Source organism: Sebastes fasciatus, chromosome 10 (assembly GCF_043250625.1).
Source record: "Sebastes fasciatus isolate fSebFas1 chromosome 10, fSebFas1.pri, whole genome shotgun sequence".
In the NCBI taxonomy this organism is placed as follows: domain Eukaryota; kingdom Metazoa; phylum Chordata; class Actinopteri; order Perciformes; family Sebastidae; genus Sebastes; species Sebastes fasciatus.
Window position 1 is genome coordinate 14,786,057 of NC_133804.1, and position 13,634 is coordinate 14,799,690.

General features: G+C 40.9%; 1 protein-coding gene across 1 annotated transcript in view; it reads right to left on the reverse strand.

Moving 5' to 3' along the window:
- The window catches only part of abcb7 (ATP-binding cassette, sub-family B (MDR/TAP), member 7), a 28,398-nt gene that overhangs the window by 13,250 nt on the left and 1,514 nt on the right, over window positions 1–13,634 (reverse strand). The window contains exons 2-8 of the mRNA XM_074648384.1: window positions 11,829–11,912; window positions 11,668–11,745; window positions 10,136–10,255; window positions 4,857–4,989; window positions 2,071–2,339; window positions 1,292–1,380; window positions 1,001–1,088 (exon numbers count right to left, since the gene is read on the reverse strand). Coding sequence (XP_074504485.1) covers window positions 1,001–1,088; window positions 1,292–1,380; window positions 2,071–2,339; window positions 4,857–4,989; window positions 10,136–10,255; window positions 11,668–11,745; window positions 11,829–11,912 — 861 coding nt within the window. The remainder of the gene's footprint in view (window positions 1–1,000; window positions 1,089–1,291; window positions 1,381–2,070; window positions 2,340–4,856; window positions 4,990–10,135; window positions 10,256–11,667; window positions 11,746–11,828; window positions 11,913–13,634) is intronic.

Below are 13,634 nucleotides of genomic sequence, written 5' to 3' on the forward strand. Positions count from 1 at the left end.
ATCGTTTTTACTGACCTCAATATTGCCCGTTGTGTTTACATGCGTGTTTGTTTACATAAGAATGTCACCAACATTTTAGCCAAAATAAAAAGCAGGGTTTCCCCTTATTATTCTCATTAGAAGACTTGGACATTGCGAAGACATTGCACATTTTTGTTAACAGAGCCCGAGAGTATATTTGATTTATTGTTTTGGCGGTGTGGTTTTATTTATTTCGAATATTTTAATATTTTCACATTCCAATTCCAATGGTTGATTATTCTTAAGAATTAAAAGTTCATTGCTCTTTGAAAGGGTGCACTTGCATTATTATGCTATTATATTATCATTATATCTGTGGCATAAAATGGTCTTAAAATGACGTCTATCGCAATTCTTTCTGGGACAATATATCGTTCAATAAAAGTAGTTATTGTGACAGGCCTAGTAGCTACTTATTATTTAATTTGTGGGAGAACAATAGTGTGAATGCTAAATCAGCATCTTATTGCAGATTGATCAACTTGTAGATGACAAAAATCATATTACAGCATATGAACATTTGAAATCTCACAACAGGTTCCACGTTGATGTGACACTGCTCTATAATAACTTGAGAGAATATGATAACCTTCAAGTGAACCTATAGTAGAAATTGGACTTTCCACCCTCAGTCCTTTAAGCCATAAATTCCACTCCTCTCACTCAGAAAGGTAAACTTGACTTTTATCTTGTACTTGCTATGATAAGGAGTTTGTGCGTGAAAGTGGTGGGAGTCCGAGAAAGAGAGACAGAAAGATGGAGAGAGAGTTAGAGAGAGCTTGTCTTTGATTAAAAGGCAAATTCTGACAGTGGCAATCCAGTGAAACACTATTATCACAGACGAGTAAATATTTGTTTACGTCTGGCTTAAGTGAATAGAAGAAAAAGACGACCAAGGAGGAGATGAAAGGGAAGGATTGATGAAGGGAGGGATGAGGAGGAGCTGAAAGAAGAGTGTGTGGGGGGGGGGGGGTCTTACCTTCACAGTCTCATAGTTAAGGAGGGAATCAATAGCTGCATTTCCGGCTTCATTGTCTGCTTTGTTCATTTCTATCCGGAACTGAGTCCTGTGTGCAGAGACATGTGCACAATGACATAAGCACTTTCTTAAGTACATATTTCAGCCTACGAGTGAATGTTTTTACCGTCAGCACAGAGAGCCACAGAACTATTTGCTGAATCTTTTTCGAGCAATAACAAACATTAACAATAAAATAACGAATTGAAGTAGAGCCAGACACAGGACTAGTACAAACATCCTCATTGTTACCTCCACTGAGTGATGAGAATGGTGAAGAGGGTGTATGCTGATAAGGTACCCAAGGACACTGCTGCAAAATGTCCTCCACACTTGTAATACTGCAGAAGAGAAAAAAAGCACAGACAAAAACAAAGCATCCTTTACAAGCTGTGACTCGACAGTTTTGTGATTAAAAAGTCAAGCGACCACTTCAGACCGCCGGACTCAGACGTTGGCGTCACAAGGCGTTCGGAGAACGCACTGTTTTTGACCATTCCACTATGAAATTGAGTGTTACAAATGGAGGGGAAACTACAAGAAGTAATCGTGCTAATGCGGTAGCTATTTGGGCAATGGAGTCTGCCCTCATTACAGGCAAGCAGACATTATGGTCCAGAGAGGAATAATAGCACCAAGCTATAGACAAGCCGTTCTTTCAGTGGTGGCCAAGGAGGGGGGCATCTGTTCAGGGCATACTCCACAGGAGGACATTAAGCTGCTACAAAGCTTTGGGATTCATCATCGACGCTAATGGGCTCTGTGTTGACACCAAAAGTTCATGGGGATTCATATTCCATTTAGAATGTAAATGAGACAATATCCCCGAAATTAATTTCCGGACAATCTGCTGTGAAGAGTGTCAAGGTGATGGAAGGTCCTGTGCGAACATTAAGAGCTGAATCAGTAACAGCAACAAGAAATAAAAGACAGAAAATTGTAAGCAGTGCTCCTGGTAGCATCTTTCAATAATGCCGAAGCTTATGATTGACATCATTATCTGTGTGCGTGGATGTCACCGTGAGACTCACCAAAATGCCACTGACGAGGCCCATCTCGAAGATCGTGGGACCTAGATTGAAGACGATTGCACTGAGGACAAATGAGATGCCCCGTGTGCCGCGGTCGATGGCTTTGGACAGCGCTCCCGTCTGGCGGCTGAGATGGAAACTCAGATCCAGATTGTGCAGGTGGAGGAAGACGTTCTTGGCGATGCGTCGGATGGAGCTCTGGGCCACCTTGCCGAACACAGTGTTCCTCAGCTCGTTGAAGAGGGCTGCACAAGCCCGGGACGCGCCATCTGGGATAGCGGAGGAGACGGGAGAGTTTAGCACACCTGCTGTGAAAAGCTGGGAGGTTCAAACAGAGGGGCTCGGCGCTATCAGCATCATCCTAAAACACTGAGGACTGTTATGTAGCTCTAACGTGATATGAGGCAGCAAAACAAGAATGCGACCCCAGCCTTTCCTGTCTTGTAAGATGTACTGTAATGCAGTATTGAGACAGCTGAGGATAGAGAGGGTAGAGGCTTGTCAACTGCTCTAAAGTGAAGGCTTGTGTGAGGTGGCCGGGGCAGGTTTTTCCACATCATCTCTGGTCTGCAAAGTACTGCAGGGCTACAGCAGCAGCCGCTGTAATTACAGAGCAGGATGCTGTCTGAAGCCTCACTACCATGGCAGGCCAGCACACTGCAGACTGAGAGGAGGGGGGGGGTATGTGAGTGTACACAAGTGTGTTCAGTGTGTGTGTGGCAGGGAGCGGGCTACATGTGTGAGCAGAACACTAGAAGAGGGGGAGGCGGTATTAATAAGAGTGTCATAGAAAGATGTGACTGAGTTGAGTTGACTGATTTCACCACTGTCTGAGTCTAGACTTTTGTCTGGCTGATCAGTATGATGCAAGCAACATGGCCTTTCTTTAAAGGAACAGTGTGAAACGTTTTCGGGGGATTTATTTGCAGAAATGGAATATAATATTTATAACTATGTTCTCATTAGTGTATAATCACCTGAAACTAATCGTTGTGTTTTCATTAGCTTAGAATGAGCCCTTCATATCTACATAGGGAGCGGGTTCTCTTCACGGAGTCCGCCATGTTTCCACTGTATCACAGAACGGACAACCAAACACCAACGCTTGTGAAACGTGCAAAACCGTGGTACTGCCAGCCGCCGTCTGACTTCTGTTGCTCCTAAAGTAGTGTTATATGGTAGTGTCTGATGGTAAGGATGGCTTCTGAGCGAGGCAAACGGCGTTACCATGGTATTGCACTCGGCGGCTCACGTTAAAACAGTCTTGGAAAGGGAGGAGTGAGCGGAGTGATAATCAGTTGTTTGCAATCTGCAATCACACCACTAGATGCAGCCAAGTCCTACACATTATACCTTTAAAAAGGTTTTTTTTTTTTTATTATTGCATATTTTAGGAGTTTTTAAAGGGGACAGATCATGCTCATTTTCATGGACAGAAATCCTGACGGCTTGTTTCAAGCGCTCAGTTTCTAAATAAGGGCTGTGTGTATTTCTCTGTGGATTAATCGTTTTGATACTTGCACAGTATTTACAGTATATAGGACTTAAACTTTTATAATATAAAAGCAATGAAAATGTCACTTTTTACAATATGGGACCTGGAAGCTACCTGATGTGCAGCAAAAACCAAAGCAGTTCTGTAAGAGTTTCAGTTCAATAAAATCACCAATCTAATTCCAAGGAAGTCAATTATTTGATCCCTTATTCATAAACTGTTATACAAGCAGATAGCTGGCATGACTGTCACAAATTAATAGTGTGTGTTTGAATGGCACGTGGCCTTCTTGTGGCGATTTCACTGACTTGTGTGAATACACGACTTGTCCGTCGAGACCAAAGTCAGGGTAATAATCGCTCTGTCTGCCGGTCTTCACGGGGCTGTAATGTGGCGTTAAATAGGAATGCTCACCTAATGAACGTGTCCACATCTGACAAGGTAGGATGAGCACTGTGCAACCTTTTCAGCCAAATTACACCCGTCACCGCGGGCTCCGAGTACCGGGCCTCGAGTGTCGCAAAGAGGGAACAAAAAAATACAATTCCTTTCTTTAAGAGCATCCCCTTCATTCTTCCTCGTCATCTTAATTTGTCCTGTCTGGAGTCCTGTTCATGTGCTCCAATTATTCGACAGGCAGCATTAGTGTGCAAGACCTAAGTGGGCTCATTAAAATAAGTGGCTACAAGGCTAAGTGTACATTGCATCCAAGCTGATCTCACTCAAGGCCAGAGTGACTTGCAGTGGGTGTCAGGTTCACTATATTTATTTATTTTTGCTCTTCATCAGCAACTCTGAGAAAAAATATACTCTAAGCAGGAAAGAACTTCACATTCGCACTACATTTCACCAATCTGACCCCTCTTGTATTCACAGGTGCCATTTGGACAAAGAGAGAAAAAAGTAGTGCTCTCAAGGGATGACGTAAAAGAAACATCCTTGGCCTTTGCATAACACAAAAAAATATCCAACCACTTTGTAAAAGACATTAGCAATTTCTACCCCGCTGCTTTAGAAATGTATCCAGCTCTGTTTGCATTGGGAGCACACAGGTGTCATACCGCAAAGTCGTTGGCACTCATGAGAGGGCCGAGTGGACTGACTGAGAAGTGAACTCAAGACGCGGAACAGAGCACGTAATGTAAATAATGTGGAGGGGGAGCGGGAGGGTTGCGGGGCGGCATTGATATGAATGTGTTGGGAAAGGTCAGCCGGTAGATAATAGGCAGTCCCACAGTCCCCCCTCTGATGAGCGCGGCACCTGCCAGCGCAATGCAAGTCGGGGACTCACAGCCAATCAGCATGGCCGTTGCCATGGTAGCCACGGTGCTTGGCGCGTCATTCAGGTGCAGCATGTGTCCCGACATCTGGTTAAGCTCGTCCACTGCATACTTAAACATGAAGGGCACCGTCACATTGGTCATCTGGGAGAGGCAGAGAAGGGGGGGAGGAAACATTCAGAGGGGAGGAGAAAAGAAAAAAAAAGAGAGGGGTAAATAGTTTCATATAGCCAATTAGACAGACATATGCTCAATATAGTCCTGTGACGTTATTCTTGTCCTCTGTAGTACCTCTGTGTGTGCATATGAATGCATTTAGGTATGTATGTGCTTAGAAAGATGATTTCCACGATTGTTAGGCAGTAAATCCAACATACAGGTGCATTCACAAATCTATATGCATGTATGGTGTGCTGTGTGAGTGCGTATTCTTCCTGACTGGTTGTGCTGGTGCTGCTGAGGTAGCTGGTGCTTCCTGCTAATGGAATTGAAATGGTTATTAGGGCTAATTAAAAGCACAGGGACAGCTGTGTGACTCAGGCAAGGCGGTCCGCCGCGCATTAGGACAGCCAGAGAACACAGCAGAGTATTTTCATTTGAAACCCATTTTATTTGAACCTCTCAACCTCTAACAGGGGGGAAGGCTTTTCTGTTATACTTTTCTTTTTGTTCCTTTACCCCTGTCAAATTCGGCATGATATAATTTTGATAAAATAAAAGTGATAGCAATTATATTAAAATAGAGTATAAAAAAATAAACCCGCCTCGACCCTGCTAATGTAAAAGGATAATGCACCATTTTATACCGCAAAAGCTACATCCCCACGGTTCTCGCTTTATACACTTGGGTATTATACTCAGACAATAGAAGTCCTCTAACCCCCCTCAAGGAAAGACGATATGTTTGCTACCAGGACAACAGAACATGAAACACGTGAAAAATAGCCTGAGCCTGTTATCACGAGGCCAAAACGTCCTCAATTTTACCACTAATACATGATAAGACTGGATGTGCTCTTTTAATCCATTAATGGCCAACTGGAGATTAAATCAACGCCATGTCAATCTGTACCTGGCGATATGTCATCCCATAATAGAGATATTGTGTCAAGTAGAGGAGAGAAGAGGCTTCAGGCTATCAAGAATTAGCCTAAGCTTATAGTATGACCCACAGGCCGAGAGGGCTTCATTTGAGTTCGACGGAAACAAGAGCTTCTATATAATCAGTTATTTGAGATGAAAATGTCACTGATATAGTGGAGTGCAGGGGTGTGATGCACTGTAACCACATAATTATTCAGCTGATTTAAAAATTGCCTCCACACTGCTGGTGGTTTTGGTTCAAACAGACAGACTGCAGAAAACGAGGCTAGCTCCAGCCAAGCGGGAAAATAGGAGGAGGAGATTGGATTGCATGTTGTGTGTGTTCTCTCCTCCTTCGCACGCACACTCAGACCTGCTGAGCGGCAGCGGTACATGCTTATTTAGGAGCTGTGATTTTGTGATTGTTTTCCAGGGTGTAAATTAGAGACCATCAACAAAGGGAAGAGGAAATACATCATGCACTGATTGAAGCTGGCAATTAATTATTTTAAAGTTATTTTAAAAGTCTATCATTTTTAGTTTTACCCAGGTTTTTTTACGCAGTGTAACAACCTGTGGTGAGCCTATATGTCTTGGTCGTCAAATGAGAGACGGTATTTGATTTAGTACGGAGATATTTTTGATTGCAAATCTTTTTTTAAAATAGACCAATGCTTGGCTGTTTTTTGGCATCAGCCAGCACTAAAATGATATTACACTGTACAGAGTCAGTGACAGTGTAACAGAGTCTTAGCCACGATTAAGGGTGATGGTTGATCCTGAAAGAGTCACAGCTAGTACAGTACAGCACTTCAGAAACCATCATGTGGCAGCGATGACAACAGACTAATGAAATGTTCAACCATGCTGGTTTCTCTTCAGCTAGAAACGCTGGCTATTCTGTGCAGTGATCACAAATCCCAACCTGACCTGAATAAATTGGCGGTTTAAACTTATTGACATGAGATATATTCCAATAGTAATTTTGAAAGGTGAGAGTTTCAAACGGTGCGCTTAGAAATAAGACAAAAAGGTGTTGAAAATAGAGACCAGATGACTGATTTATGTCCTGGTGTGACTAGTGGATACCTCAAATGTACCATCCACTATTCTTTATGTCAATAAAAGACAATGAAATATTCAAAATTGTGTTATATGTCTTAAACTGTATAACTGCAAAATAGTGAGGCTTTAATCTTTTTTTTTTTTTTTTTACAAATTGTCATTGTTTGTTTATTTTCCACCATTGCTGTAGGTCATGAATGCAATGCTGTGTGAGCAGCCAACTCTCAGCTGTTGGACTTCAGAGCATCTTACCAGAGTGCAAACCCGGCAAACTACAATGACGTGCCACTGGAGTTTGAGCTGAAGGACTTTCTGGTGAACCTGCATGCCGTAAATCGTTTGGTCTGATGTCGCAAGGGATCGGACCCAATGACAGGCATTAAGAATAACTATATAGAAATAACCAATCTTCTCGCTGATGGTCTCGTTTGTTTATGTAGGTCATATAGAGGCATCAGTATTAAAGGTCACATATTATACTCCATTTAAACTAGTTATTATAGGTCTCAGACACCTCCAAACCATGTCTCTGAAGTTTTTTTTTCAAAAAAACAATCAGATCATGCATTCCAGCATGTCTCTATAACCTCTGTTTCAGCCCATTTCCAAAAGTGCTGATTTCTGTGTCTGTAGCCTCTGTCTCCTCCCACTCTGCTCTGATTGGTCAGCGTTTTCTGTCAATCAAACGTCCTCAACAACAGCGTCACCCTCCCCCTCCCTCCCGGAGAAGCTCTCTCTCTCTCTCTCTCTCTGTAGAGAGAGAGAGAGAGAGAGAGAGAGAGACGAGTGGAGAGATAGCAGCTAGAATAAAGTTTATAAACCACTTTAAAGTTTATAAACCAGAAACTTCACCCAGCGCACGTTACCGGAGGAATCTGATCAGAAATCGGCGACACATGATGAACATCTGCGTCCAGATTCCAGGTTTTCCTGACGGTTTCTCTCAGGTAAATAATGCTGTTTATATCTCTGTTAGTTAGCTCAGTGTTTACCTCATGCATCAACTCTGTAAACCGTAAACATACACTCTGTTTTACGTCTGTCTTTACAGATCCATCTGTGAGAAATGACCGACAGAATCATCCCAGAGGAGAGCAGATAGCTGAAAGCAGATGGGAGATACAGAGCTAACCCGTTAGCATGTAGCTACATGCTAACGGGTTAGCTACATGCTACCGCTATGACACGGTGTGTAAACACAGCGACCATCAGGGTGGAAAATAGAAGATGTGAAACAGTAGTCAGTTCATTATTTCTGCTAAAAGATAAATGTATGGAAGATCAGAGTAATGGTATATTATTTACAGTAGGAGCTGTCTCTGTGTTACCATGACTACAGACCACCGGAGCTTAGCTTACCATAGTTTACCAGAGCTGAAGACTTTCTCCTGTACCATGTTAACATAACTAACTAACAGGTGAGATGATTACAAATGCTGTGAATAATTAATATTGTCATCTGTCTACTCAAATAAAGTTTGACTGTGAAACAGAAATGTGTTTTGTTGCTTACAAGTCACTATTTACTACCTGTACTCTGCTACATGCATGACATCAAATATATATAATATATAAATATCATCTGTTTAAACAGTGTAATTACATAAAGCCTTTGTGAATGAACATGTTATATTTAGATGATGGGAGTACATGAAGCCTGTTCTGCTGGTTCTTGCAGACTAACTGTAGGAGCTACTTTGCTCAAGTTCGGTTGAGGAGGAGAGACAGTGACGCGCTGTGGGCCGGGGTCAGCTACTGAAGGTTCTCTCTGGTTCGACCAGGAAACCCTCACGTGACTTGCATTCTCTAATGACGTCAGAATACAAGGAAAAAAGCGAATTTTTTTTCTGCACCCATTTCCGGACAAACGGGGGAGGAGAAAAAGAGAGAGGATGGTCTTTTATGATACTATGGTGGCCTGTAGACACACTGGGGACAGATATTGATGTTTAAAAGACATGGAAAAGTGCATTTTGCATAATAGGTGACCTTTAAATTGAAACTGTTTCATTACCAGTTAAATGTTCTTTGTAGTAACTTCAAAAGATGATCTGACATTTAATAATCTTGTGGGTTTATTTGACGTCAGCAGTAACCTTGACTTGTCACTTCTCTCTTCCACTGTATTTTACTGATTCACTATGAAAAGGCTCGGCTGCTTCAATGTAAGGGCCCATCTCTGGATCTCTATACCTTTTATCTGAGGAATAATTACTATTCATCACTATTTTCAATTTCCATTTCTCTATGATGCATCACTTTTGCACTTTCCTGCAAATCAGGGACAAATTAAAATGAGAAGCAGCATGCAAGAAGGACTTTAAAACTGTGGAAATGGATGATGAGTGAAAGCTGGAGAATGTGGGGAGTACGTTATTCAAGTTAACACAAAGCTAGTGATGGCCAATATGGCATCAACTTAGCTAATGGCAGCACTGCCCACATTCATTTCACACAGAGGAGTCCACATCTTTTTTTTTTTTACCTATAACACTGTCACAAGCATCAGGAAAATCATCAGTGGCATAATACAGTCAGCTGTGAGCAAAATTTGTTCCTGATGATGTCTTAAAGAACAATAGCAACATTTTTGGGGGGTTGTTATTATTTTTATTATCTCTATCTTTTCTTAATCACTTGCTGATCATGTTGTGAGATACAATATTTGCTGTTTTTCTCTTGTCTTAGCGGTTTTAAAATGGATATATTCTCTATTAAACTCTATTTAAATATTATGATGTACTTCTAATAAAGAAGAGAGAAGAAAATTTAAGCTGAACCTGTGAAACAACAAGCTTTTAATTGAGTATATCTTTTAAAAACATCTTGTTTCAGCCTTAGAGCTTGACCAAGTTTTATCTGAGAGAAAACGGGTCCTAATGTAATCAGGAAGAGCATTAGCTATTGTTAGACAGATTTAGGGTGGAAGGAATCAACAAAGCTGAAAGCGGAAGTAAGACTCAGTGTCACCAAATATGAAAAAAGGACTGGAGCCTCTTCCTCAATGTTAGGTGGCATGATTTTGAATAAAAATATCTTCAGTTGTGGGGTATGTAGATCCAATTAGCAACAAAAAATAACAAAGAGAAGTAAATAGGAATTAACTCCTCTTTAGTACCCATGACATTGTCAGTAAACCTACCTTGGCTCCAGCGAGCAGGCCCAGAGAGATGGCAACACGGGCCCGAAGGTCTGGTCTATTCTTTGGCCACACGTACGTCAGCATTGCAGACAGGATCCGGGCTGAATTCACCTCATTTAGCTGTGGAGAAGAAAACAAAAGCAAAACCTTTTCTTAAATCATAATACCTTTAGTTTGAGTCTGTCCTGTAAGATACAGTCGAATGAGCAAAATATAATTTACTACACTACTATACTACAATGTTAACTTCCTAACCTACTTTATGTTTGCCAATATTGGCAACTAACTTGCCTTCTGATTTCAGTGAGACAATCATAATAACCTCAAGATGGCTCTCTGGGCAGACACTTGGAACATCAAATGTCAGTGGGAGTCTGTTGGGAGATCTGGGAGCAGCAACAACAGCAGAGTCTCCAGGTGGACCTGGGGGTCCAGTCTGACACTACAATTCCCAGGAGACACCTGGGCTGTCATCCCAGCTGAGTTTGAGAGCCCACCGGTGCCAACATGGCTGTTTACACACGCTCCACGGCACACCTGCCACAGGGACTCTCCGCAGGCCAAAGAATATGCAGTAATTCCTCTAATCCACTCAATATGGTGGCACCATGTTACAGCGCTGCTGTATGGCAGAGCCTCCGAGCAAATTACAGGGAAATTGTGCCCAACACCTGCCTTTAATCAAATACAATGAAGCAGTATGTGACATTGCAAAGAGAGGATTAACATTAACAGTTGAATGCACTACTGAGGTCCCTGTACTATATACACACACGTGAAGGAGACTAGTTAACGTATAATAAAACTTTATTACAGTTAAATTCTGACTCGGCTTTCAGAATTTGCAAAATGGAGAACACGAGTAAAGACTGTTCATTTATATACTAAACATATATAGAAAACTAGAACTACCACCTCACAGTTGTAGGTCTCCGCCAGTCAATGCATGTCTGCCCAAAATGTCATCACTTCATCATTTTATCCTATTAGACATTTGTGTGAAATTAGCATAATTAACATATGAATTCTTGAGTTTTGGCCAAAAGACGTGTTTTATGAATGTCACAGTGACCTTTGACCACCAAAATCCAATCAGTTCATCCTTGAGTCCAGGTGAACATTTGTGCCAAAGTTGAAGAAATTCACTCTTTGTATTCCTGCGATATCGCGTTCATGAGAATGGGACGGACATGAGGTCACAGTGACCTTGGCTTTTGACCTTTGACCACCAAGGCGTTCCTGAGATATTGGGTTCTCGAGAATGGTACGGACAGACAACCGGAAAACATAATGCCTCCTGCAATGGCCGGTGTGGAGGTATGATAAAACAAAACTACTACTACCACTAATAATAATAATGAATCAGAGAATCAGTTAATGAAAAACGTTTTCAGATGAATCAATACTGTCCGCTGCATTATTTTCAATTCACATGTGATCTTTGTTTAGTGTGCATAAGCAAAATTGGTCATTAAAAGTAGCAGCACAAAAGGTTTCAATGATCACAGACTAAAAGAGGAAACTGTACTCACCACATTTTTTGGATCTGCATTTAGCTTTCCTCCTGCATTTCCATGCCAACATGTTCTTTTGTCTGTAATCTGCAAATGCTGTGAAGAAAACATCATGTATTGTTATTCTACTTTTCATTTTCATAACAGACATGATTCACGATTATTTCAAACATACTTACTTTTACTGCCTCCAGCATCCGCCGACTGTTGTCGCTCCTGTGTGTACTCCATGTTGCTGTTTGTAGGTGTGGAGGGGAACTCAGCTGAAACATATGAGAAACACACGAGTCTTATTTGACTGATTTCTGCTGATTCATTTTTATGGATGAGTTAATATTCAGAGACACTCTGAAACACAATACGGAGTAAGAGAACAAATGAAACACAAAAAAGGTCAAATAAACTGCAAACACTTTTAATTCCAATACAAACACTCAAGCACTAAACATTTTCTTCCCCATGTGTTTTCACCAAAATGCTCACAGTACAAAGTCACCAAAATCAGGGTTTAAAGGTTACACAAAGGTTGGGGACATTCTGAACAAATATTTAAGATCAGATGAGGAGTCAATAGCTGTTTTTCACAATAAATATTTGTCACTAATACAGTATTAGTGATAAGCTTGTATTGCTTATCAACTGAAGCAATACAAGCTCAGAACCTTTCTGAGTTTCAGAAATATTTTCATTTACATCACCTGAGCCTGTGAAACTCAATTGAAACCCAGTCACTCAATGTTTAAGAGGGATCTACTAACACGCCTACAGAGGCTGAGTGCTTGACAATGCAAGATAGACATATTGAGCTTAATACACTCAGCTGGTGTTGGACCTACATTTATTAGGGATGCACCGATCTGACTTTTTCAGTCCCGATACCGATACCTGGGCTTTGGGTATCAGCCGATACCGAGTACCGATCTGATACCAGTGTTTGATAATAAGCTCAATGCCTCACTGTGTGGAAGTGACTGGGATCATTCTTTTGTGTGTAAGGCAACATTAGGCTTGACTTAAACATTGCTTTCCTAATTTGTAAAACAAAATGTAACAAATAAATACATAGATATAAATTTACTGTGAACTAAATTTATGTACACTAAAAAAATATAAAAAATAAAAAGTGTAAACCTTTTTAATGCAGCAAAAAATTGGTCAAAACTTAAACGGAAATTAAATTTCTGGTATACAGTATATTGTATATAGTATACAAACATAGAACTGAATTAAATAGATCTGACCCATTGTCATCGATACCCGATCCAGCTATACAAGTCAGTATCGGCCGAATTTGCTATCCAGCACCAGTGCATCCCTAACATTTATACAAAGACATATCTTTATTGGTGATATGAGTATTACAATACCAGATAAGTATTAGATAAGTTTATCTCCTTGAGGACACGCATCCTCTTATCTATGATGGCCAAGCACATTATATAAACAAATACTGTGCGGTTTGTACTCATTAGAGAAAAGCATAATTTGTTATGAGACAGTAATCTTACATATTTATTTATGTATACCAATGTCATACAGATTATTTCATACATTAATTGTAAATGTGTGATTTGTTTGTGAACCTCCTAAATTCCTCACTAGTAGAGGTACATTTTCAATAAGATTTAGGGGAACCAAATTATGGAGTAACTTTTCACATCTATCAATAAACTGTTCATCTGTCAAATGTTTCAAAAGTCGCTTAAAGGGTCATTTAATTGCTGTCTTGTAATTGCTTTTCCCCATGTTGTCCATGTATCTGTTTTTATGTTTTTTATTTTTTCCCACTCACAATGTTGTTTGGTTACGATTGCGCAGAAGTCTTTATAGATATTTAAATCAATATCCTCCTCACAAACACTAACCATACACTTCCACGCAGCGCGCGCGCACACACACACACACACACACACACACACACACACACACACACACACACACACACACACACACACACACACACACACACACACACACGTCTTTGT